The sequence below is a fragment of the Manacus candei genome, unplaced genomic scaffold, assembly GCF_025592945.1.
Source record: "Manacus candei isolate 608988 ecotype Guabito, Panama unplaced genomic scaffold, ASM2559294v1 h1tg000065l, whole genome shotgun sequence".
In the NCBI taxonomy this organism is placed as follows: domain Eukaryota; kingdom Metazoa; phylum Chordata; class Aves; order Passeriformes; family Pipridae; genus Manacus; species Manacus candei.
In genome coordinates, this window is record NW_026138113.1 from 2,306,643 (window position 1) to 2,329,953 (window position 23,311).

General features: G+C 50.4%; 1 protein-coding gene across 13 annotated transcripts in view; it reads left to right on the forward strand.

Annotated features, from left to right (window-relative positions):
- Positions 1-23,311, forward strand: part of ZFHX3 (zinc finger homeobox 3) — a 513,502-nt gene that overhangs the window by 451,258 nt on the left and 38,933 nt on the right. For all 13 annotated transcript variants that reach the window (XM_051805544.1, XM_051805548.1, XM_051805543.1 and 10 more), the window contains one exon: positions 3,498-3,729. In XM_051805544.1, coding sequence (XP_051661504.1) covers positions 3,498-3,729 — 232 coding nt within the window. The remainder of the gene's footprint in view (positions 1-3,497; positions 3,730-23,311) is intronic.

The window sequence follows — 23,311 nt, forward strand, 5'->3', positions numbered from 1 at the left end:
CATGGCAAAGAGGGATTGGAGAATCCCCATGCCCCTGGCAGTGCTTTGGGGGCATTTCTGTCCTGTCACCATCAGAATTCAGCTCGTTACACCATGGCTGAATAAACTTTGCACAGAAGAGATTTTTGAGCAGATATAGGTTTAACATCTTTTAAAATTTAAAAGGTGTGGAAAAGTTCTTAGAAATCAGATTAAAGGGTGAACATGAATGGCAGAAAGAGCTACATAAGTGTTCAGGAGAGTTTGTTAACGTGTGTAACAGCAGCAGCACAGGGCCTCAGTCCTGGCTGCTACAGTCTGAGCTCCAAGAAACATCATGCGGTTTGTGGCATGGGGTGAAGGGGGCTGCCTGCAGTCAGGCAGGGGGATACAGTGTCACGTTAAATTCCATGATTATTGTAAAGTACTGTGGGTGAAGCAGTGTGAGATCAGGAAAGGAGAGATGGTAAAATAAACAGAGTTTGGAGTATGTGAAGAATGGAGAGAAACAAGAACTGACTGTAGCATCATTCCTTACTTCGTTTAAAAATTAGATTTCTGTAGTCATACCCTGCGAGCATTTATTATTTATTACAAGAAAACAATTCTGAGCCAGATGTTGAAGAGCGAGGGCTGGGCAGTCAGTCCGTCGGCGTGGCAGGGTCAGCCCAGCCATGCGACTGGCACCGGTCCCTGTGCCACCCTGACCGCGCCACACCCGCTGTCCCCGGGCAGGTCTGGGGGCAAACAGAGGAGACAAGACCTCTGAGCAGGACCCTCCTGCACTGATTGCTGTGAGAGAACAGCCTTGCCCAGACACCCGCACAGTCCCTGCATGGCAGGCAGGCTGGATTTGGTGTGGTGTGTGTGGGAATAGGTGCTGGGAGCGGCGCAGTGTTGGCCGTGGCTGGTGTACGTACAGGAACAGCCGCGTCCCCTGGGAAGCCGCACTCGTGAGCCGTATGGTTTCCATCAGAGCGTTCCTTTCTCTGTTTCTGATTTAAAGTGGAGCTTTGACTCAACCTGATCAATATTTCGCATGCCATGCGTGAAGAACCAGATGTTGGAAGTTTCCTATCGTGGAGAGGGAGGGGCAAACACCCCCCCGGACTCACAGAAATCAATGTTCTCTGACAGAAGTTGGTTGGGTTTCCTTGGAACAATATAGTCTTTTGATTTTCAAGTTGATTTGTCTTCTAACAAGGTTCTGGTTTAATATTTTGAATTTGTTTCCTGTGATATGGATAAATTCTCACAAGGGGGAAGTTTAACAGTGTGATGGGCAATAACTACACGTATTTGGCCAGCATTTCATTGCCTCCAGCAGCTCACAGCTCAGACTGGCTCGGCCCTCACATTGTCTTTCTCTGAGCTGCTCCCTTCCTCTGCTGGAGGATGAGGTGGATCCGGTGCATGTGGTGCTGTGCCCAGCCTGGGCTTGGTGGTGGTGGCACCCTCAGCCTGTGATTCCTCCAGGACTTCAGGCAGGTGAAGATCATCCCAGCACAAGGTTTGAGAGGAACCAGAAGAAGAGCAGAAAATAAGACACATTTATTAAACTGTTTAAAACAAATGTTTTCCTAAAATCCCCTTTTAAATGAGGGCAGTGCAGAGCGTGCCTCTGGTTCCACAGAGACCATGTCCTTAATATTTCCTTGAACCTATGACCGGATTTTTCTCTTAATTGCTCACTGGGGGTTTTCTCTGCCTCTGTGCAGAAGCTGCCGCTGAGCCCGTGGGCACTTCCCGAACTCCAGCACAGGGTTTGTAGGACAGGGCTTCCCCAACGTGCCTCGTGGCTGGTGAGGGTGAGGATGTGGCTGGTGTGGCTCCTGGAGACAGAGCCTGGCCTGCAGTGAGTTGGGGCTAGGAGGGCTGTGGCAGGGGTCGGGATGGAGCCAGGCTGGCAAGGCTGAGCCGTGTGAACCGGGCATGTGACTCTTGTGATGGCCCCACTGACCTTTTATGCCTTAAGCCATTCCTTTTTCTCTGGCTCAGGAAGAGGGTAACACATGCAAACAATAGAAATGAGAGGAGGAAGAAGTTCTTATGAGGGAAAACAGCAAAAAATCTTTTGAGGGCACCAGTGGGATTAGTGCCCTCGTGGATTCTTCAAATATTACAGTGAATTTAATTAAATACATCGTGATCCCAAAAGAGGCTAGTCTAATTAGCCAGATCTAGAATACATTTATTCTCTTTCCTCACCCTTCCAATCAGAAGCCTCAGCATCAGCTCATATCCTATTTTTAATCATTCCTAGACTCAGAGGGCTCTCCTTCCTCCGTGTGAGCGAGGCACACAGCGCTGGGTAATATGTGTCTTTAATCTTATCTCAGCTGTAACTGAGATAATACGCGTCAGAATTTTTACCAGAAGGTCCTGGCTGCACGTAGGCAATATTTTTGATTGACAAACCTCAAGATCGTGCCCAAATCACTGTACTCATGCCTTGGGCCAAGTGTGTGGTGAAGAAAGAGTTCCATGAGATGACACAAAGACAGAAGGAGGTCTCAGGGTTGGAGCTGGCAGGTATTATTGCCCAGCTGAAGTGGCTTTCGCTGAGGGGTCTCTCATGTTGTTTCACCTTGGTAGCCATTTTTCCTCAGCTTGTGATAAGTCCTTACTGTGGGAATTGGGAAAGTTCCTGTGACCTCCTGCTTCCAGCCCAAAGGGAGAGCGGCCATGCCGTGGCAGCCAGCATGGCCCTCTGGTTCCAGGAAATAATTGCCACATCCACGGGGTCCACGACATGAAATGGTGCTTGGTTTCTCTGGTGGCACAGAGCTCTGTGCCAGAGGATTGGTAGGTTTTGTCAAATAATCACTGTGTAATACTCTGGAATTAGCTGTATTGGCTGCAACAGCACAGCTCCAGAGAGGGACCAGGGTTTTTCCAAGTGCTGAGCCCTCACAGTGGTGCCCGGCTGCATTCCTGCTGTTGGCTCTTCAGCCTGGGTTGCTGTCACAAACATCTTCCAGCCAGGCTACTGCTTCCTTCCCAATCCAAGGGAGTGGAGTGCTGGGTGATGGACAGGATGGCTCTGCACTCTGCTTCAATACACTGCTTCCAGGACCTCTATCTAATGGGTTTATTGTGTTCTAGTATTGCTTTGGTTTTATTCTTTGTAGTTTCCATTAGAATTTCTCAAATTTAATTTTATGTATGACATGCAGTTGGATCCCTTCCCAGGACAAACTATGAGTGTGAAGGAATGAGCCCTGTGTGGGTCATGAGCAGGTGTTAGTGCTGGGCCTGGTGCTTCTCTCACTGAAGGAGATAATCTTGCCTTTCTCTATCTGTGCTTTGTGCCCATTTCAGTATGTTTTGGTTTTCTTGCTCCTCAGCAGGAGAGCACGTGGTACCTTGGGAACAAACAGGCTTGGTCTCACTGGGTCTGTGTCAAAACGTGGTTTCTTAACTAATTCCCAGGTGGTTTTTAGCAATTTACAGTGGACTAACTCAGGGGATAGGGGCTGTTAAAGGACATTCACATCCCTCTGCTTTGTTCTCCACAGCACCTGCAGCACCATGAGAGCGGGGTCGAAGGTGAAAGCTGCTACTACCACTGTGTCCTCTGTAATTACTCCACCAAGGCCAAGCTGAACCTCATCCAGCACGTGCGCTCCATGAAACACCAGCGGAGCGAAAGCCTCCGGAAGCTGCAGCGCCTACAGAAAGGTCTTCCTGAAGAAGAGGAGGATCTGGGGCAGATCTTCACCATCCGGAAGTGTCCAGCTGCCGAGGCCGGTGAGTGCTGCCGCCCTGGCGTGAGCTGGGGGCAGGGGTGGGTGGGTGGCATCGGACCCACTGTGCTGTTCAGTGACGAGCTCATTGACATTCCTGTTTCTCTTTCCTGCTGTGGGATGACACTTATGGTTTATCAAAAACACATTATGGGAATCCCTCCTGCCTGAGGTGGGATTTGGGATGTAGAAGTTTGGGACGTAGAAGCGTGTGTGTTGGTTCAGGTTGCTGTCTTAAACACTGGAATCTTGTATGAGCATTTAAAGATACCATCACATCTGGACAACTTGACAAACCAGTGCAGTAGTAGATGTTTTGCAGTGGCTCAAGTGATGCCCTGCGCACCAGCACGAGCTGTAGCAGCTTGGCACTGATTTCTGTTACTTAAGCCACACTGAATCGAGAGGAGGAAGGAGCTGGCTAGGAGTGGGCAGAAGGGGTGAGTGTTCCATGTCTGTTTTCCATGTCTCCTCTTGGCAAGGTAGATAGAGTGAAGGGCTTGGATGAAGCATTTGCTCACACAGATCATAGGAAAGGGATTGCAGCAAGAGCAGATGTGCCTAAAGGGAGCAGTTAGGCTGGACAGAACAGGGATGGTACTTTGTTTAATCATGTAAAGGGCTAAGAAGTTCTTAATGTTCTGAAAAATCGAGGTCTCCTGAAGCCCTCTTTGGAGGGAGGAGGAGGAGAGATGGCCTGGGTCAGCTGGTTCGTGTGCTGTGAAGGTGCTGGAGCTGGGGGGTGTCAGCAAAAGCCTTCACAACCCTCCTCTTGGCTTCAGGCAGGACATTCCTCCATGACTGCTGTGAAAATGGGTAAATCCTACAGAAAAGCACTTTGAGGAACTGGCATTGTGCAGTAAACACACATGGAGACGAGGGAGGTGGTCTTGGCTTAAAGAGTTGAGAAGGGACAGCAGCTGGAGCTGAGGGAGAACATGTGGGGGTCCCTTGAATTCGTAACTGGGTCACATTGCTGCTACGCCTGTGAGTAATGGGGTTCTGAAATACACCCAAAACACCCCAAAAGTGAAACAGGAGATGTTTCATTAAGAGTTAAATTCAATCTTACGGAAAAAAGTGCCCGATCCATGACCTCGGTGGCCCAGTGGAGTCGAGGGCATGGAACATGCTTCCCCAAAGGTCACGGTGACAGCGAGAGCGCGTGGTGACTGCCACACCACCCTGGGGGGAACAGCAGCTCTGGCAGCCGCTCCACTGCGCTGCGATGCTCCGCTGTAGGAAAACATTCCGATTTCGAAAGGGTACCTTGGGCAGGGCTGTGGGTTGTGAGCTGCTTAAATGCAAAATGAGCAGAGAGGGGAAACCATCCGTGCCCTTTTGTGATAGACAGAACAACCTTGAAAATCTTGTTTACTTTAGAAATTTCTGTTTACCTTGTCTTTTACTGTATAAACCTTATCTTTCCTGTCTGGCCGCCTGGATTAGGACATGGCAGGTACTGGAAGGGCAGAAGCTGACAGGCTGGGAGGGAAAACGGTTGGGTGACCATTTAAAAAAATGTAATATTTTTAAAGTAAAAGTCTTGACAAGTCACTGAAAGGAAATTTTGGTTTACAAATATTTTACTTTAATTTTCTTTAAGCTTGCTGGTTCTTCAACAAAAACTGACAGTGAACAAGACACTGACAATTTCTTGATCATATTTTATTTCAAAAGTTAAGAATACAAGCAAGAATAAGGCTGCAGAAAGCAAAGCAGGGGAACCTCGGGTTAGTTTTGCAGGTTGCTTTGTCCTGAGATATTTAATTTCAAGCACTCTTTGAGCCCATTGTTGAGTCAAACAGAGTGGGTGCACCTTACTGATGTGCTGGGCCGGGCATCCCTGTGGGGATGGAGGCCAGGTTTGTGTGAGAAGTTGCCATACCCCCAAGTGGGAGAACAGGTGCTTCCATCTCCGCCTCATTCTGATCCCATTATGGTATCAGAGCATCAACTCGAGTGTGGGGACGCTCAGCTGTGTGGCAGGGCCACGCACAGGGATGGTGTGAGTCTGCACTCTGTGTCTCCTCCTCTGTAATGCAGTGGGGTCTCTCTCTCGTGTCCCTATCATGGTTTTTATTGTTGTTTGCCAAGGGCTGGGTGGACTTTTCTCACTGCCTTTTGATGAGGAGTCTCTGGTTGTGTCAGATAACAGGCTCAGACACATTGAGCAGACACTGGTCTGTGACACTTCCCTGGTCTGTGACACATCTGTACCAGTGCCCAAAGGGACAGTGACTTTTTTGGTCCTTTTTTGTGGCCTCGTGTGACAGAGTGGAGTCGCCCTGTTCCCCTCCTGCAGGTGCTGAGGTTGAACGCTGGCTCTGTCTGTGTATCTGCTCTGTGTGTACCTACTCACTGTGTGTGCAAGCATGTAGGAGAAAGCACTGCTGTCTGGGGGTGGTGCATAGATATTTGCTTGTGTAGATGCATCTCAATCTGTTGGAAGAGAGCTCTGATCACACCTTAATTAGTCCTCTAACAATCTGCAAAGGTCAGTGCCAATTGCCTGTTCATTTACATTTGTAATTGTGATGGTTCTTGATTGCACATTAGTTGCAACTCACTCCCTCCCACCCCGCAGAAGCACAGTCAGCCTGAGCAGCCACTCTGGGGACACGGGGACCTTTGTCCCTGCCTTTGCCAGCAGCTCAGCCCTCCCCAAAACTCGGGTGTCTTTTAGGGAAGAGCTTTAGGAGCTGACCTGCACTTCCAGTAAAGGGATGATGAAGTCGTTGGCAGGGAAATTATATGGACATCAGGCAGGAAACCCAATCCTCCTTGAACTGGATAATTAAAGACAATTAAACTTTTCTGCTTGCTCTGAGAAGTGTGCTCATTATGCAGGAGATGGGAAAGCGGATGGACGTTCAGCTGGTTTGTTGATCAGGGAGCACACAGCTTCAGGGAGGGGGTGTTGTCCTCTCTGGGTATTTTTGGACATCTATTGCTGTGGTATCCGGGCTGCTGCCATTGCAGATGTCAGCCCCTTTCTGCAGCAGCATCTGTGTAACGTTACCCATAAGCTAATTGATTTTTAATGATGGGGATTTAGAGAAGAAAAAAAGCCCAAACCCATAATAAAAACCAAAACGTTCTCGAGATGTTGGATGGATGCACTTACAGCTCATTAGATAATGACAGAAACAAGAGTGAAACAACCTGCACCGAATTTTCATTCTGACTTTGGAAGTGTTTCTTTCCTTCCAGAAGGCATCAAGCACCTCAGCCCGCTCCGTAGCTCCGGCAGCTGCCATGGGGTCACCAGTTGGAGCGGGACAGCTGCTTCACGTTTAGAACGTGGTGCCCCTGCTCATCCCATCGTATCACTCTCCATGTGCCACCCACACTCTTGTTTTCGTGTTACAGCCCTGCTGTTTAACCTGTGTCCCTCTGCACAATAGGTTTCCTCCCTTACCTGTCTCTCCCGACTCCTCCTGTTTTCCATCTCTGTTCTCCCTTTCCGTAGTGTCCTCCTGTGGGAGGAGCAGAGGGGCTTTGCCCACTCTTCCCTCTGTGTAGGACAAATATCCATAGGTATCTATCAGGTGTCCACACTCCTCGCCTGCGCTGCCCTCTGCCCGTTTCACTGCAGAGGACAGTTCCTGTGGTGGCCACATGGTCACAGCAGTCCTGCTCATCGCTGCCAAATCCTTGGCAACCGTCCCCTTCCAACACAGAGTCCTTGTTGGGGCCCTCGCGTGAGGAGCAGGGCCAGCACTCTGGCAGCCCTTGCTGGACACCGAACACCATGAACAGCCCCTTTGTCCAGGCAGGAAGGGGGGCTGGGAGTGTCACCTCTGCCCCCCTGTCTGACCTCGCTGGAGCACCCATGTTGCTCCCTCCCTCTGCCAGCCCACAGCAAGGGACCGGCCACTCTCCCTGCTCCAAACGTGGATTACAGTTATTTTGAGGAATACCCTTTCTGCAAAGCTCTGCCCTGGGAGCCCCTGGAAAGCTGCTGGTTCCCAGGGATGAGGGGGGGGGTGGCCCAGGGCCCCCACTTTCCCTCTCCATCTGTCCCCCAGGCAGAGGTGCACTGTCTGTCTACATCTCCCTTCTGTTTCAGTGTTCAACCTTCTGAAGGGCTGCAAGCTGCAGACTGAAAATCAGGATGTGAATCTTTAATGAAACCTAGTATGTAAACAGACCCAGGGTATAGCTGGCGCAGTGTTCAGATGAGAAAACCCCACATGGTTTAAAAATAGTAGTTCCCACCTCAGAATGACTGAATCACACCTCAGCCTGGCCCTGCCTGTGGTGCCTGCAGACAGCAGGGTGCTTGTTTGGTGCTGGTACCTCTGCGCACTGAGTCACGTGAAAAATTTCTCTCATCTTCCTCTCCCTCACAAGCAGTTTTGTGGCCGCCTCAGGGTAACAGGAGCAGGTCCCGTGTGCTGGGGAGCAGGTTTGGTCAGAGAGCTCCTAGGATGTGGTTTGCAGTGTGAGGTTTGTCTCAGACATGAAGTTTCTCTCTAGCAGAAGGGAGGCTCAATACCAGCCACATCTGTCCATTCCATTTGTGACCTCTCAGTCCCTCAGTGTACCCTAATGCCTCACCTGCTTCCTTGAGACCAGTGCTGTGATCTGGGGTTCCCCACTCTCCTGTCCAGGCTCTCCAGTTCCTCCCTTCCCTTAGTGGCCATGCACTGAATTGGGAATTGTGAACAGCCCATCTGCAAAGTGAAGCAGACTGTGGAGAAGGGGAAAGGGGATGTTCCACAAAAACCTTCCATGAAGGAACCATCCTGTTATTTTCCTATCTTAAAGAGTGAGCAACCATGTGAGGCATTTTTCCTTCATGATCATCGAGCATGGAGTAATTCTTCTTGGAGTAATTAATGGAGTTGTTACAGCAGGGATGTGGGATGTGACTTTGGGGTGGATTTTTCATGATAGCAGACTCTCTACTTCCAGTAGAACTTTTAAGACTTTTGAAATGAAGGTTGGTAGTGCCAAATGATATTTCTCCTTGCTTGAAATAACTCAAATTTAGTGGGATCTGATATATTCCACTTGGTCTCCATTAAAGGCAGTGTGGTCATTGCTAATGACGCCTCTTGCTCTCCAACATCTGCTGGAGGTAATGGAGGGTTTCGGAAAGGAATCATTAGTTTGCTTTTGTAGCCTCTCTCCACTTTTCCATGGGACTTAATTGCACAGCAATTAAAAACTTCCCAAAGCAGATCACCTGTATGGTACGTGCAGGAGGAGAGCACACAGAGTCCACGCTACAGCATCTATTAGCCAAAACCATGCTGCAGCTCCGTCTCTGCTGACCAAGCCCCAGTTACCTGGCTGGAATTTGTGGCCATTGCAGAGGGCTAGGGAAGCCATTTCCAGGCTTGTCCTTGATTGACACATTTAATAATCTGCCAAAACAGGTGACAGCCTGAGCTCCTGTGTGCAAACACCAAGTGCTTCATCTGCATCTCTTGGGCTTTTTGCCTCTCCCTCTCCAAAACCCAGTACTGCCTTTTCCCTATATATGATCTGTAACCCCCAAGGGCAGGAACCTGCTCAGGCTTTGTTTCCAAAGCACTGCTTGTAAATCCAACCAAACCATCAGTATGTGCACGGTCAGAGCAGTGCTGGGCACGCCACAGGTACGCGGGAGGTGTTGGGGCCCTGTCGCTTCTGCTGGGAGCCGTGTCCTGCAGCTGGGGGTGTGCAGCAGCTCAGTTGTCTGAGAAGGAAATCCCTCTCTGTCATCTCCTCAGACACAGGGAGTGAGATGAGGGATTGTCCTGTTTAGAGAAAACATTCACCCATGGTGCAATAACATACGTGGAATAGCAGCAGAGGCAAATAGCCCTGGGCGATGTGTGTGTGTTGGGCTGATTGAACTCACAGCAGTTCTGATCTCCCTGCCAACCCCACCAAGTAACCCCACATGCAGGATTATCTCTTTGTTTTCCAAGATCTCATGTCGCATGTGTTCATTTAAAGGACAGCTTGTTGCCTTCCCCTTTGTTGGCTGAACCTTGGAATTTTTTCATTTTTTTGTGGATAGAATGGCTTCAGGACCTTTTACCTTTCCAGCAAGTTCCTGACGGAGCTGCGGTAAACAGGCTTCCCAGAGAACTGGTCACAGCACCAAGCCTGACAGAGTTCAAGAAGCATTTGGATGATACTCTCAGGCATGTGGTGTGATTCTTGGGGATGGTCCTGTGCAGGGCCAGGAGTTGGACTCGATGATCCTTGTGGATCCATTCCATGTCGACATATTCTGTGATACTTCTGGCAGGATCTCTCCACTGGAGGCCATCCTGAGGCTGGGCAGATTAGGTGTGGGGAAGCTTTTGGTTCTGCTTTAGTTTCACACTGCTTTAATGGTCATTGAGATCCAGCAAAGGGGCTTCTGGCAGCTGTGGGTCAGGGTGGCTCCACACAGTTGACTCCTTCGGAGGGCCTGAGGATGTGAGGAGAGCCAGACGCTTTGAGAAACCTTTAGGGAACTTCTCTTTCCTGGTATTACCCTGTAACATAATTTCTATCTGTTCCCTGCTTGCATCCTTTCCCCCCACCAAATTTTGGAAAACTCTATTCCCTTCCCAGCAGCATTTCTCTGTCCTTGTGCTTTTGGGACACCATGGGGCTGTTGAGGTTTGGCTCTGTAGAAAGCAGGGATAAAATTGGTTCCCTTTAATATCTGGCAGAGGCAGATTTCCTTTGTTACTTATTTTTTGGGGTTGGTTTTGAGTTTAAAGTCAAGAGCATTCGTGCCTTAGCTCTGCTTTGACCAACCAGCAGCAAAGAGATAATCTTGAAAGGATATGAAAGGTTTAATCGTTTTAATTTTGTTTTTATTAAAGTTTATTGCAACTTTTTTCCTGTGCCCCTTATAAAAGGGGGGGTAGCAGAAACCTACCCAAACCCTCAAGCATCCGCTTAATGAAACTGCACCGGGAGGCGCCTGCGGAAGGAAGCGGTCAGACGGCCGGGCTGGGAGGGCAGGCCAAGAGCACGCGGCAGCGTCACCCCGACGTGGCAGGAATCTCATAAACTCCATCCCGCTCCAGCCGCAACTTGTCCCGCGGAGCTCATGGCTTTCATTAAGCAGAAAGAGAGGAAGCTCTGACGGCTGACTTGTTCCAGAATGTTTTTCTTGTTTGGCCGCGTCTTAAAGCCCTTTCCACTTAGGGAGAGTAAGGGGGGAAACATCACCAGATGCTGCAGTACAACACTGCAAGGCTCCCAGTCCCTCTTCTGCTCTGCTTTTTATTCTGCATCCAAACAAAGTCCAGAGCCAGGCTGAAGCCCAGCTGTCAGAGCACAGCATTTCCCTGGGCTCCGTTTCCTTTGGGACCGAAGAGTGGCATTCCTATCCCTTGGTATTGCATCCCTGAAGCTCTACTGCCAATGCACAGTGCCCGCTGCACCTTCTGCTTCTCTTCCCTGTTTCTCTTTTCCCCTCTCTCTCATCCAAGTTTAGATTAGGGGTCCCATCTCCTGAGGACTTGGAGGTGCTTGTTGCAGTGGTGCGGATTAAATTCAAGACCGAAAAGCTCTCCTGTGTGAGGTGAATCAGTAGAGCCTTGAAGACATTGCAGGTACTGCAGCCTGGTCTCACTGTGTTGGAGAGGGTTAGATGTCCACATGAGTGACACCAGATTCATTTTGACAGCAGCAAACTCAGCTCGTGATGAAGGTCCCGTCAGCGCAGCTGTGCTGCTTCTGTCCCAGCCTTGTCCTTGCTCAGGTGCTGTGTCCAGCCAAACCCCCTGCCCTGATGTTTTGATGGCAAGGAGAAAAAGGAAACCTCCAAAACCCTAGATGCACATGCCAGCCCTGATTTGCGACATTCCTCTAGTTGGTGTGGCAGCCGCTCGTCTCCAGCACCTTTCCAAAGGTCTGACTCTTGTAGCCATTGCTGCGCTGCTGTTTTCTCCCTTCCTGTGCTACTGGGCTTCAAATTAAATATCTCTGGAATGAACATGCCTCCTGTGTTTCCAGGTTAATGAGTTTAGAGAGTTGCCTTGCTGCTGTGCTGTTGGTGTGTTAGCTGAGTTTCTTCTGTTCTGCTGTTGACCAGAGCTGAGAGGGGCTGGAGCTCCAGCACAGAGAATTGATGGGACCTCAGTACTTTCTTCCCTGCTGACATGTCCAGTAACACCCTGAGTGGGCACAGTGCAGAAAGGAAAGGTCAGTTATATTCAGCTGGACACAGGCTTTGTGTTCAGAGGCAGTGAGGATGTTGGACTGGTTTGTAAGTAAACAACCAGGTAGGGTGAGACCTGTAGTGACACGCTGATGTACCGTCCTGTTTGGAAGGTGAGTTTGAAGGCTGCTGCCACTGAACATACCCATTTTGGGTTACAGGCTTCGTTGCCCTGTGCAAAAGATCTGTCCACAGGGTCACGCTCCTGCACCTTCCCCCCTTCAGGGAATATCCCTACAGGGCATCAGCTCCTTTCCTGGTTGTTCCTGCCTTTTTCCTGCTGTGGTTCTGTCGTAGTTAATTCTACTGGAGGAGGACATGTCTGATGGTCCTTAATTGGCAGGACTGGAAGAAGAGCCCTCCTGCTACACAAACCTTGCCATGCAAACCCAATGCACTGCCTGAAATTCAAAAATGCTTTGAGGTGTTTCTTCGGAGGAGACATTATGGGAATGGGAAGTGATCTCCTCCTCCGCTCATCTGTAGGATCATGGACTTAATGATGAGAGATACAGAGCTTGGGTTCTGAAATGGATTCTGTTTTTCTGTAAGAGCCATAGGCAAAATGAGCTTTCATACATTATCAAGGGGATGATTTATGAAACAAAACTTTACAACTGCTGGCATAGGCCGGCAGTGACACCTGGCCTGAACCTCTCCAGCATTCCCACCTGTGGCATGCACATCAGAGCACTCTGCTCTGTCCCTGCTCCTGGTCCTCTGCTTGCCTGTACTTCTGAAATGCACTTACTTCCTTTCCCTTCTGTGAGGCCTATTGATCTTCTGGTGATGACCTGAACGTCCTCAGAACTGCCTGGGAAGGAGCTACCACATGCATTTATTTTTCCACTAAAACCCTGAGATTGGCTAATAATGTGTCTGCCAGCACCAGTGTCCTGCTCTGGCTACTTCAGAGTGAAATCTGGGGACCCATAAACAAATAATAACCTACCTCAAATCAAGGTCGCATCCTTATTCCTGCTAAAATTCAGTTCATGCCCTTAAGCAAGAGGGTTTCTATTTCTTCCAAATACTCAGTTTGCTTCTCTAAGTTGCGCATCGCCCTCACCATATATTTTGTTTTGACCTCAATGATTTATTGAGGCCACAAGTTCCAAAGGTTAATTGGGAGCTGTATGAGAAATTATTATCTGTATTTGCTTCCAGTTTGCGGTTTTTTCTGTGTTCCTTGTCAGTCCTCCCCAGAGTGGTGGGTGAGAGGAGCAGTGTTGGTCCTGCTCCACTGAACCAACCTTCACTTGGAGGCTCCTGCTAAGGCCACCTTCAGCCCAAGGAGCCTGAGCCCTCCCCTCTGTGTGGGCACCTCCTCCTGCCTCTTTTCAGCCTTTTTATTCACCTGTGGCCACTCTGTTAAATAAATAGCAGTGACTTGGGTTTTTTGTTCTGTTCCCCACATCCCGACATGTGGTTTCTCCCCTATCAGCATGTCACGTGTAGGTTTCCATTGACCTGCAGGGATGTTCTGGCCTCTTGGAAGCAACACTCCAGGCATCCCTGCTCAGTGCCCTCCCTGCTCCGACCTGGGGTCCCAAGCCCTTAAATCTCAACATTTCTCTGGGATGGTGTGTCTGGGGCTCTGCATGGCCCCTACCATCGCTCCCCAGGCACGGAGGGCCACAGCCAGAGCACGATGTGCAGCTGCCCCTCGTTCCTCTCTGATCTTTGTGTTCACAGGGCAGACGCTGCTGCCCCTTCTCTGGGAACGGCTCTCACATTTGGTTACCAATTAAGCTGAAGCTTTCTGGCCTTTTCCATTCCCCTTTCATGGTGATGAAGGGTGAATTAGAGCTGTGTGTTTGAGATTGTTCCCCAGCCTCCACTGCTACTTTGCTGCCTCCTTTGTGGCCAAACAATGGCATTAATTTGGCCTTTGCTGGCCGCGGGCTGGACACGCTCACCGCCCGACCGTTCCACTTCACTTGTGCAGCCACCTCTCCTTTCCATGTCACCTACTCACTTGGCTCTTCCTGTTCTCCTTCTGTGTATGTGTGGCGTGGAGGGTCACTAGGGGTTTGTTTTGTGTTGGTCTGGCAGGGTCAGAGGCCGCAGCCCGGATGCAGAGCGCAGGCATGTGGACAGTGTGCAGCACAGACCTTCCCGGCTGAGCCACATTCCCTGAGCCCACATCTTGCTGTCCCCTGGGGCTCTGATGAGATTTGGGGCAGGTGAGAGATAGGTTGTGACCCTCTCTTACCTCTTCACCAGTCAGTCCCTGTTCCAGGCCCTTGGGTATTGTCCAGAGGAGGCAGTGACATGGGGAGAATCCCCAGGGCCACTGAGCCTTTGCTCCCCACCGTGCCATCCTCTCCCTCCCAGCCATGTGCCTGGGGAGCAGGAGGGACCCCTTGCTTTCCCCCTTGAAGGGGGGTGCCCTGGTGGAAGTGATCCCACTCAGCCAACTCAGAGCTCTGGGTGGCAGCACCAGCCACACGGCTGCAGGGCCAGGGACTATGCTGGATTGGGACCATCTCGCGTGGGGGAGCAGCACTGGTGAGAGGGAAGGAACAAAAAGAGGTTTCTCCACAATGACCAAGATCATCCTAAAATGGCAGAAGTGGGAAAATGCTGGAAAGGCAGCAAGCCCTCCAAAACTGGGTGCCACTAGAGGGGAAGGATATCAAGAACTGGAGCAGGGAAGACCTGATTCTAGCCCAGAAGGTAATTAATGCAAAATAAAGGGTATGTTGAGCTCCCATCGGATTGCAGGCTGCTCCAAATGGTGCAAGTTTTGAGGTGAGGACTCATGAAACGTATGGGAAGATTAAAATCAAGCAGAAGAGCACAGTGCTTTTCAGAAAGGAAGGATGGTCTGAAACAAACAGGGGGATTGTTTGTGCTGTTCCTTACCATGGCTGGGGACAACACTGCATGCTCAGGAGCTGTAGTGGGGAGGAAGAGTGTGGTACTGGGGCCACTGGGGCCAAACTTGCATCTCAGCGGAGTTCTTACAGAGCTGACTGGGGATGTGCACTGGGAAAGGTCAGAGCTGTGAAATGAAGCCTTGTGTGTGGCAGTGCCCCAGCAGCCATCGTGCTCCTGCTAGAGCTGAGGCACAGCTTGCAGGGGAGCGGTGACCCTGCTGTGGTCTGAGCACTGGATCTCTTTTGTTTTCTTTTGAACAATGTGAAAAGGAGCAGAGGAGCTGGAAGCAGTTCCCAGCCTGTTGTGGTGTGAGGCAGTGCCTGCCCTGGCTCTGCCCTGAGCAGCAATTCCAGCTCACTATGGCCAGTGACACAATGAATGGGGGATATTCTTCACAGCCTGGCCTCCAGCCCCGGCACGCGACGTGTGCTTGTCACTCCCTCTGGGCTTTCGGCCCTCAGGAGAGCTGTTTTCTACTGCTTTTGGCTGAGAGCTTTGCACAGGATGGCTTTTGCCTGCTGGCCCATGGCCAGGTTCGGACCCCACTGGTCTCCTCCCACTCTGAAGCACCATGTCAGGCGAGGTGACCGCCCATTGCTGGGTGAGCCTGTCCCCCGCCAGCCACAGCCACGCAGTGCGGGCAGAGCCCCTTCCTTCTGCACAAATTGGCAAGGACTAACCTTGTCATATCTAGCGCAGTGCTCACGGGCGCCTGCCTCCGAGGGGTAATCATGCAGGCATAAATTCGGAAAGTTGCTAAGCTATAAGCAGTCTTATGAGCATTAAAAGTGTCCTCTTTGCCAGAAAGGTCATTCATAACTTGGCTGCGCCGCTGATGTACAGTCAGTGATATTGATTGATTAATGTATAAAAAGCACCAAATCCATTTGCTTCTATGAAAGAGAATAAAGTGCAGTCGACTCTCTCTTTATTTTCACCTCATCCTTTTGTTTGAAGGACGTTTTTTTTTTCTCTTTTTGTTTTGCCAGCTAGGTTTAAGGGGGTTACAAAAAGCCAGTTTCTGCCAAGTAATGCGTTCACAAAGGGAACATTGATTCACATCAGTGTCGCTTGAATTACCCTTAAAGGTTTGCCAAGGAGTTGTTCTTATATTAACCTTCTGTTCATCAAAGACGAAATAAATAAATAAGTCATAAAATCAGCTTCACTGCCCACGCTGGAGTTGGATGCAAAACAGGAATTTCTGCTGTTAGGAATTTGTGCTCCAGGTGCTGCAGCTTGGCCCCTCTCCCTGGGCTCTCAGCCTTTTCCCTCCTGCAAAGCTGCTCCCCCAAGGCTCCAGTCTGAGCTGGGACAAGTGTTGATGGTTTCAGGGAAGGGGAGTTCCTGCAGGGGGCTGTTTTCGGAAGGATCTTGTGTAAAATGTTGATTTAATCATTACAAGCATAACTAGAATGATTTCTGCACAGGACAATGAGGCCCGAGGCGTTCTGCCCTGGCCAGGTTTGGCATTCTTCTTGTTCACCCAAGATCTTGTTTGCTTTTCTGGACTTATTTGGCCACTGGTAATTAATTACATGTTGTTCTCATTTCCTTCTGGTTAATTCTGAAGTGGTAGATATCCTGGTGGTCGTGGAGTTTTGTGCAGCATAATTTCACCTTCCTCTCTCCAAGTGCACCAGTGTTGCCCATCCCAAAGCGCCCGAGCCCCCCGTGTGGGCAGAGATGGGGCTGCGGGTGTCTGTTCTTTTTGTGTGGTGGCTGGCCCATGAGTCTGAGAGATCGTTGTCCCCTGCAGCAGGAGCTCTGTTGCTTTTTGTCAGTGCTGTTTAACCAAACCTTTGTGTTTTCATTTGGTCCCTGTTCCAGAACTGTGCATCCCCTGGGTCCTCCACATCATTTCAGATAACCTGAGTTGTCCCACTGAAAGCCCTGGCCTGTGGCTTCCAGCCTGATTGTGCCTGGTGGGCTCCTCAGCTCCCACCCAAAGTGCTGGCTGGAGCTGCAGAAAAGCTCAGCTCCCAGGTTCTGATGGGGGCTGTGGAAGTGCTGTGCTGGCTGAAAAGTGCCCATGCTCACAGGTACCAGTGGTGTTACGGTGGTGCTCCGTGGTGGTTGTTAAGGTGGTGCTCTGCGCTAGCATGTGAGCCTGGGCATACCGGAGGTCCCACCAACCTCCTTAGAACTGCCCACGTGACATTTTTATTCCAGTATCTCTTACCCAGTGAAGAAGGATGATGGTGATGACCCTGCCAGCTGTGAATGTGTGCTGGGGTGAACAGCAAAAATGGCATCCTGCGGTACCCCCGCAGGATGTTCCTCCCACGAGTGTCTGTGCCTACGTTTGCCCGCGTGGTGCACGTGCTGCAGTGAGCCCTGGACCTTGTGCTGCCCGTTCCACATCCCCAAGGGGCAAACCCCCAAATCCCAGCACGGCTGACAGCAGGGCTTGGCACCTCACATTCCCAGGAAGAGCCTTTTCCCCCATGGCCGCTGCACAATCCAAAAGAAGAATCATCCTATTTTTTTAATCTTTTTCTCTGATTGTGGGAGCATTGCAGCCGGCCAAAGCCCCCTCCCCCTCTGGCAAGGCGGTGGGGATTGGATCAGACGATATGGAGTGTGCATGCTGAGAGTGAATCCATTTTCTCTCCTCCATCTCCCCAGAATAAATTAGAATTTGCCTGATTTAATAAAATGGCTTCATCTCTCTGCCATCTTTTCTATCTCCCATGCGTTTCATCCCCACCCCCCACTGCAAAATAATAGATCTCAGCTGTATCAGGTCCTGTTTGGGGCTGGCGATTTGGTGTGGGGACGATCAGCACCAGCACACTCCTCCTGCCCAAGGGTCCTTCCAGGACAACACAGGATTTGTCCCAGTGTCTCCATTTCCTTATTGTCCAAGGCGATGGCTGTAATTGCTGTCGAGGTCAGTGTAATTTACTGTCCATCTGTCATTAACCTGCCCTCGAGGGGGGATGTGACTGCCATGCAGAGTGTTTGGGGACTGGGAGGGGATGAGGACAGGAATTGTACAGCCCAGATTTGCCTTAACGCTGTGCTCTGTAACTGGCACGTGTGTGCCTTGTGTGTGTGTGTGTGTGCAGGGAGCAGGGCCGAGTGCTACTGCAGACCCTGAGGAGGGGTTATTGTCCAAGTTCAGGTGGTTTCACTACAGCCAAATCTTATTCTTTTGCCTGGATCTGGTGGTTTAATTCCTGTTTCCTAGGCTGATTTTTTTCCTTTCCGTTCTGACACTAATTGCGCCGGGCGCGTTGGGAGCGGCGGCTGCTGAGCAGTACCAGCTAAGTGTTAAGAAAGGTTTTAAAAACAGACTGAACTCTTCCTTAATGAGGCTCAATCGTGCTCTCCTCCGGGTGGTTTTGTTTTGCTGATCTGTCAGTTTTTCGAGGATTTAATTGCACTTTTTTCATATTAGTCTTTGAAATGGGGCTAAGCAGCTTTCTGTAAAATGCAGCACAGTGCTTCCCTGTTTTCTTGCTTTGCTTTCATCATTCCAGGATCATCATCTGCCACTGGCTCCTGGGACCCCACAGTAGTAAGGAACAGAATTTATGACAGCGAAGGGCAAGGTTGGACCACTATGGTGGCCCCAAAACTGGAAACCCTTTGCCTCCTAGATCCTCCAGTTGGCTCCAGTCAGGTCATTGCTCATGCTAATCCTAGAAGACCTTCCTGTTGTTGGTTTTGATGGAAGAAGTAGGAGGCAAAGGAGGACTGAGGAGCACTGAAGTGGCTTGTCCGGTGTAGCTCATTTCCTGCAGAAATGACACAAAAATGAGTCAGAACTGAGGAGTGCTGCAACACTCTGGAATGGTCGGAGCCTTCCGGAGCAGCGGAGGTTGGCAGGGCCTCTGGAAGCCACCAAGCACAGGTCCCGCTTAGAGTCAGGCCTAATAGGGCCATCTCTGCTGGGGTCTGAAGCACCTTCAGGGATGGAAACCCCCAGCCTTTGTGGGTCCTAGTGTTTAGCTGCTCCAGTGCTGGGAGTCCATGGCAGGGGATGCCAAGCAGACAGTGTTGTGATGGGAGGAGGCAGGAGAGAGCAGTCAGATCAGCATGGAATTCTTAATGGCTTCACTTCCTCGTGCTCTCCTCATGGGACAGGTTGCACAGCGGCCAGGGCTACCTGGGCCATCCCTGCTGCACACACTATTTTTAACCAATGCTTTGTTTTGCAGAGGTGCACAAAGCCGGTGTGGGGTTTTCCCAGGGATACTGATGAACAGCAGAGCAGTGAGAGCTCCAAGCCACCCGGCAGTGGCTCTCCTTCCTTAGCCTGTAATTCATTTTTATTTCTCTTTGCATTTACATTTCTCTTTTTCCACTTTTCCTTCCTTTCCTGTAGCTTTCTTTCTTTTATTTCTAGTCTCAGCCTAACAAAACCCCATTTCTTTTCTCATTCCGACATATGCCTGCCTCCCTGTGAGCTCCCAGCTCACCTCTCATGAGGATGTAAAATCCAAGAACCAGATCTTTGAGATTTCAAAATAAAATAAAAGTAAACTCTGCTTTAAAAACACTTTAGCAGGAAAGCCAGGCTAATTGTAAATCAATGAGTCTTAAAATGCAGCATTGATCTCCAGTTAGAAGTTTGAAGGGGAAAGCAGTAATTACTGCACTGAAGGTAGATTTTTTTTTCTCTTAGCAAATTCTGGGCAGAAGGAAGGCTCATTAGGGCAGCACTTCGGAATCTGAGTAATTAGTTTAAGAAGTACTTTTGTGGTGTTATTCCCATGGCTAGAAATTATCGTAGTCTTCACAGATTTATAGTTCAGCTCTGATAAGGTTTGTTTTATTATTGTGTTTGGCGGGGAAGATCCTTCCTACACAATCACCTGGGTGAAGATCCGGAGCGTGGATCAGGCTGGGAAGGATTGCAGTGGGCACAGAGGGCCTCTCCCTGGCAGAGGAAACTCAGCCCAGATAGAAGGGAGTTTGAGCTCTTTGTGAGCGTGTTCTGGCCAACAGACCAAAAGAAAACTGAGCAAAGTCTCTGAGTCAGAACAGAGGCTCTTACTCCTTGTGGACGTCACTGGCCTCCTGTCCAATTATCTGCAAGTCCCTTCTTGCTCATGGGAGAAATGGCTCAGAAAATCTCTCAGTCTTCATCATACCATGACCTGTTTTGTTGGGTCATCCCCTGTGCCACCCTCCTCAGGAAAGCAGGACTGGTCTGCCAGGCCTACTGGGCTCATGAAAGCCCATGGCATTTCTCCGTTCTCAGCTAATTCTGCCCATGAGCAGTGTGATCCTGCTCTCCTTTTCCAGACTGAGGCTGAAGAATTGGCTGCAAGCACCGCCTGGGATGTGGGTTGCAGCCCTATGTGACATGATCTGAGTTTGCTCTTGAAGGTGGGGTAGGGCAGAAGTATCCAAGGCTTGTTGTTCCCTGACAAAACTTTGGGGAACTGACCCTGGAATTAGCATTAACCTGTGTGTGGAGAGGCTTTGTGGCGTGGCTTGTGAACCCCTGCCTGTTCCTGGGGAGCGTGTTTGTGCTCCTGCCCATCTCCCCAGTGTGTTAAATTGGGGTAGTCACACAGTCTGACTTCTCAATCCCACACCTCTGACTGTGGCTGATCCTACTTGCCAGACTCAATAAATAATTTCACAGAAATTATTCAGTTTGGAGGGACCATCATAGATCTGATTCTGTAGCAGAGGAAAGGGGAAGGTCTCTGAAGGCAGAAAACCCTTGTGTGGCAGAAAGCCTGCTGGGAAGTCAGCTCAAGAAGAATTAGGAACCCTTTAAATAAATGCTTACTTGACATGACTCTGTCTCCCCCAGTCTAATAAGCAGGGAAGCGAATGGCAGCCGCTGGCCAGAAATTGATTACATTAATTGATATGCCAATAAGAGAGCTTGTTACATCCGCCATTGGTTAGGAGGCCGGCTAACAAGTCCCGCTGATCAATGGAACCAATAAAGATTTCATCCATTAATGAGCAACATGGTAATTAATGTTATCCATAAACCAATTAGCCTGGGTAGCTAATGTGCTGGTTAGCACAGCGAGTGGCGGAGCTGTGGGTGGGCACAGGCGGCGGTGCAGAGGTGATGTCACCTCCCCAGTGTGGAGGGGACATCACCTCTCCAGTGCAGCCGTGGGGCTTGAAGCAAGAACCGTGTCCCTCTAGGCCTCCCGAAGCAAGGGAGCTGGGAGGGTGGCTGGTGGGATGGGTCACATTGCTGGAAAAGGACACTTTCCTCTAGATTTTCAAGGCAGTTTCAATGATTTCTTTCACTTTTTGGAATCTTTGTGCAGCACATGAGGACCTTTCCCACTTCTGACCTGTTTTTGGAGGTGTGCAGATTCCCATAGCTTGTGTTCCATGGTGGAAGGCAGTGTTTGGGTCCCCGCTCTGTCACTGGGAACCTGCTGGCACTACCCCTACCCTGAGCTCCCTGCACCCCAACCCCCCACCAGGCCACAGATGCTGCTGTGCACATCCCTGCACTGGGCTTTCCAGCACTGTCAGTACCAGTAATAGTGTTAGCACAGGTAACACAGTGTGTAGGTTGAAGGCTGCTGCTTAAATCCACTTGCCAGGGGCTTTCCCCAAGTGCCAGCACCACCGTGGCATCCAGACTGTCCACAGGGATTGAGGCAGGAGGTGTGGGAGCAGCCACAGGCCCTGGGCAGCGTCAGTCCCGTGGCTCCACTGTGGAGTTACCTTGGATTGTTGGATATTGACCCTGAGAGACCCCTTGTGGATTCCCTAATTGAAAATTAATACCAGATCAATACCATGGGCAATTTGCATATTGATCATAAACAACTTTGAAGGCACCAAGTGTGTGTTGGATCAATAGTGCTGTCAAGCAGGCTGCAGGGAGAGCGTCCCCGCGCCACATGCCCCAGAGGTTTGTGCCAGGGAAGTTCGGTGAAGGCCCCGTGCTGGCAGTGGAGGAGCAGGACCCCAGCAGTGTCAGGACAGAGGTGGTTTGTGCCAGACCGGAGTGGCAACATGGAGTTCACAGCCTTTTCCTGTGACTCCCTTTGGAAGGGGAAGGAAGGGGAAGGGCTGTTTGCTTATTTTAAACCAAACAGCCACAGCCCATAAGTACCACGGAGTAGGCGATGTCACCATGTCCTGAGCACACAGGCCAGGAGACCTCACAGCAGTGCCCGATGTTGTCCCTCCGTCCCCCCATCCCACCATCTCTCCCTCCCTTCCCTCCTCCCATGTGCAGCCTGATTAGCTCGTTTCAAATGGAGTTTTCCAAAAGCAGGGGTGTTGTTTTTCTGAGGGCACCAGAAGGGATCCCAGCAGTGATTTTTCCCTGACATTTTTGTCTTACATTTGCTCTGTGAGGGCAGTATTTAGATCCTTCTCTGTCTGCTCAGGACATTCACAGGTTATTTCAGAATAGTCTTGAGCTGAAGGGAATAAATAGATCAAACTCCAATAAAACCCTAAAAACTTAATCTGAAAATCTCTAACACACCCTTGGAAGCTTCTGGCCTGGAGGGACTCCCACGGGCAGGGAGATAAAGCGTTTGGACAGGTACTGTGTTGCTGTCCACTCCACACACGTGTGCAGCGTGTGGTGCGAGGTGATGCCTCAGACCTTGCAGAGAATCTGCCTCTGACCCAGCCACCGACCAGGGGCAGTTCTGAGCAGAGGGAGGGCAGGGCTGGAAACCCACATCCCAGAGTTGTTGCTTGTTTTAGGAGCAGCCGACAGCTCCGGGAAGTCTCTGTGCATCTGATTAGTGCGTTACGGGGCTTTCATTGACTCGGCCATGCTGCGCTGATGAACTGAGGCTGGGGACAAGCACCCGTAATTGAGAGAAATAAATTCTTATCACAGGCCTCTGCTGGAGCCACCACCTGTGCATGTGCCTTGCTTCAGGTTCCAGGAGCAGATCCAGTCCCTGGAGCGCCCGGTGCGCCCTTGTTAGCAGGAAGGAGCCAGGCTCAGGGGCTGCAGACACCGAGCAGGATCCCAGAGCGGCCAAAAATCTGTCTACCCTGTCCATTGGCATGACCCACTCAGTGCTACCTCCAGGCTTGGCCAGAGGCTGGCAGCTTGAGAGCCATGAGTGCCCTCAGCATCTCCTCGGGAGCTTCTCTGTGTTCTTCCCTTTTCCTTGATCCTCTGTGTTTCATTTGGGAGATGGAGAAGCCATTCAGCTCCCTTCACTGTTACCTGAGATTTGATGGCAAGTGAAAGATCCTTTCCTGATGTGTGACAGGGGACATGGGCATCATAGGGGAAAGGGTTTTGTGATGCTGCAAAAAAAATAAGGATGAAGGTATAGTTTCCTTGAAAAGAAACCTATCTGCTGTTTTAAATGAAAAATTAGAAGTCCAGGGTCAGCAGGGCCATGCAGCTTCTTGTGGCAGAGGGCCATGGCGGGCAGCCCCTTCCCCACTGCAGTGGGGCTGTCCTTGGGTTTCTTCGCCTGCTCACTGCCCCCTAATTTCACCTGTTCCTTGGGGCCAAGGAGCTGCCTCCATCAGTGCATGCAGCAGTGGGGAAGTGAGTGGAAAAGCTTCACTTGACATTCCCTGACCTCCCAGTGCAGCTGAGTGCTGGAGAGCC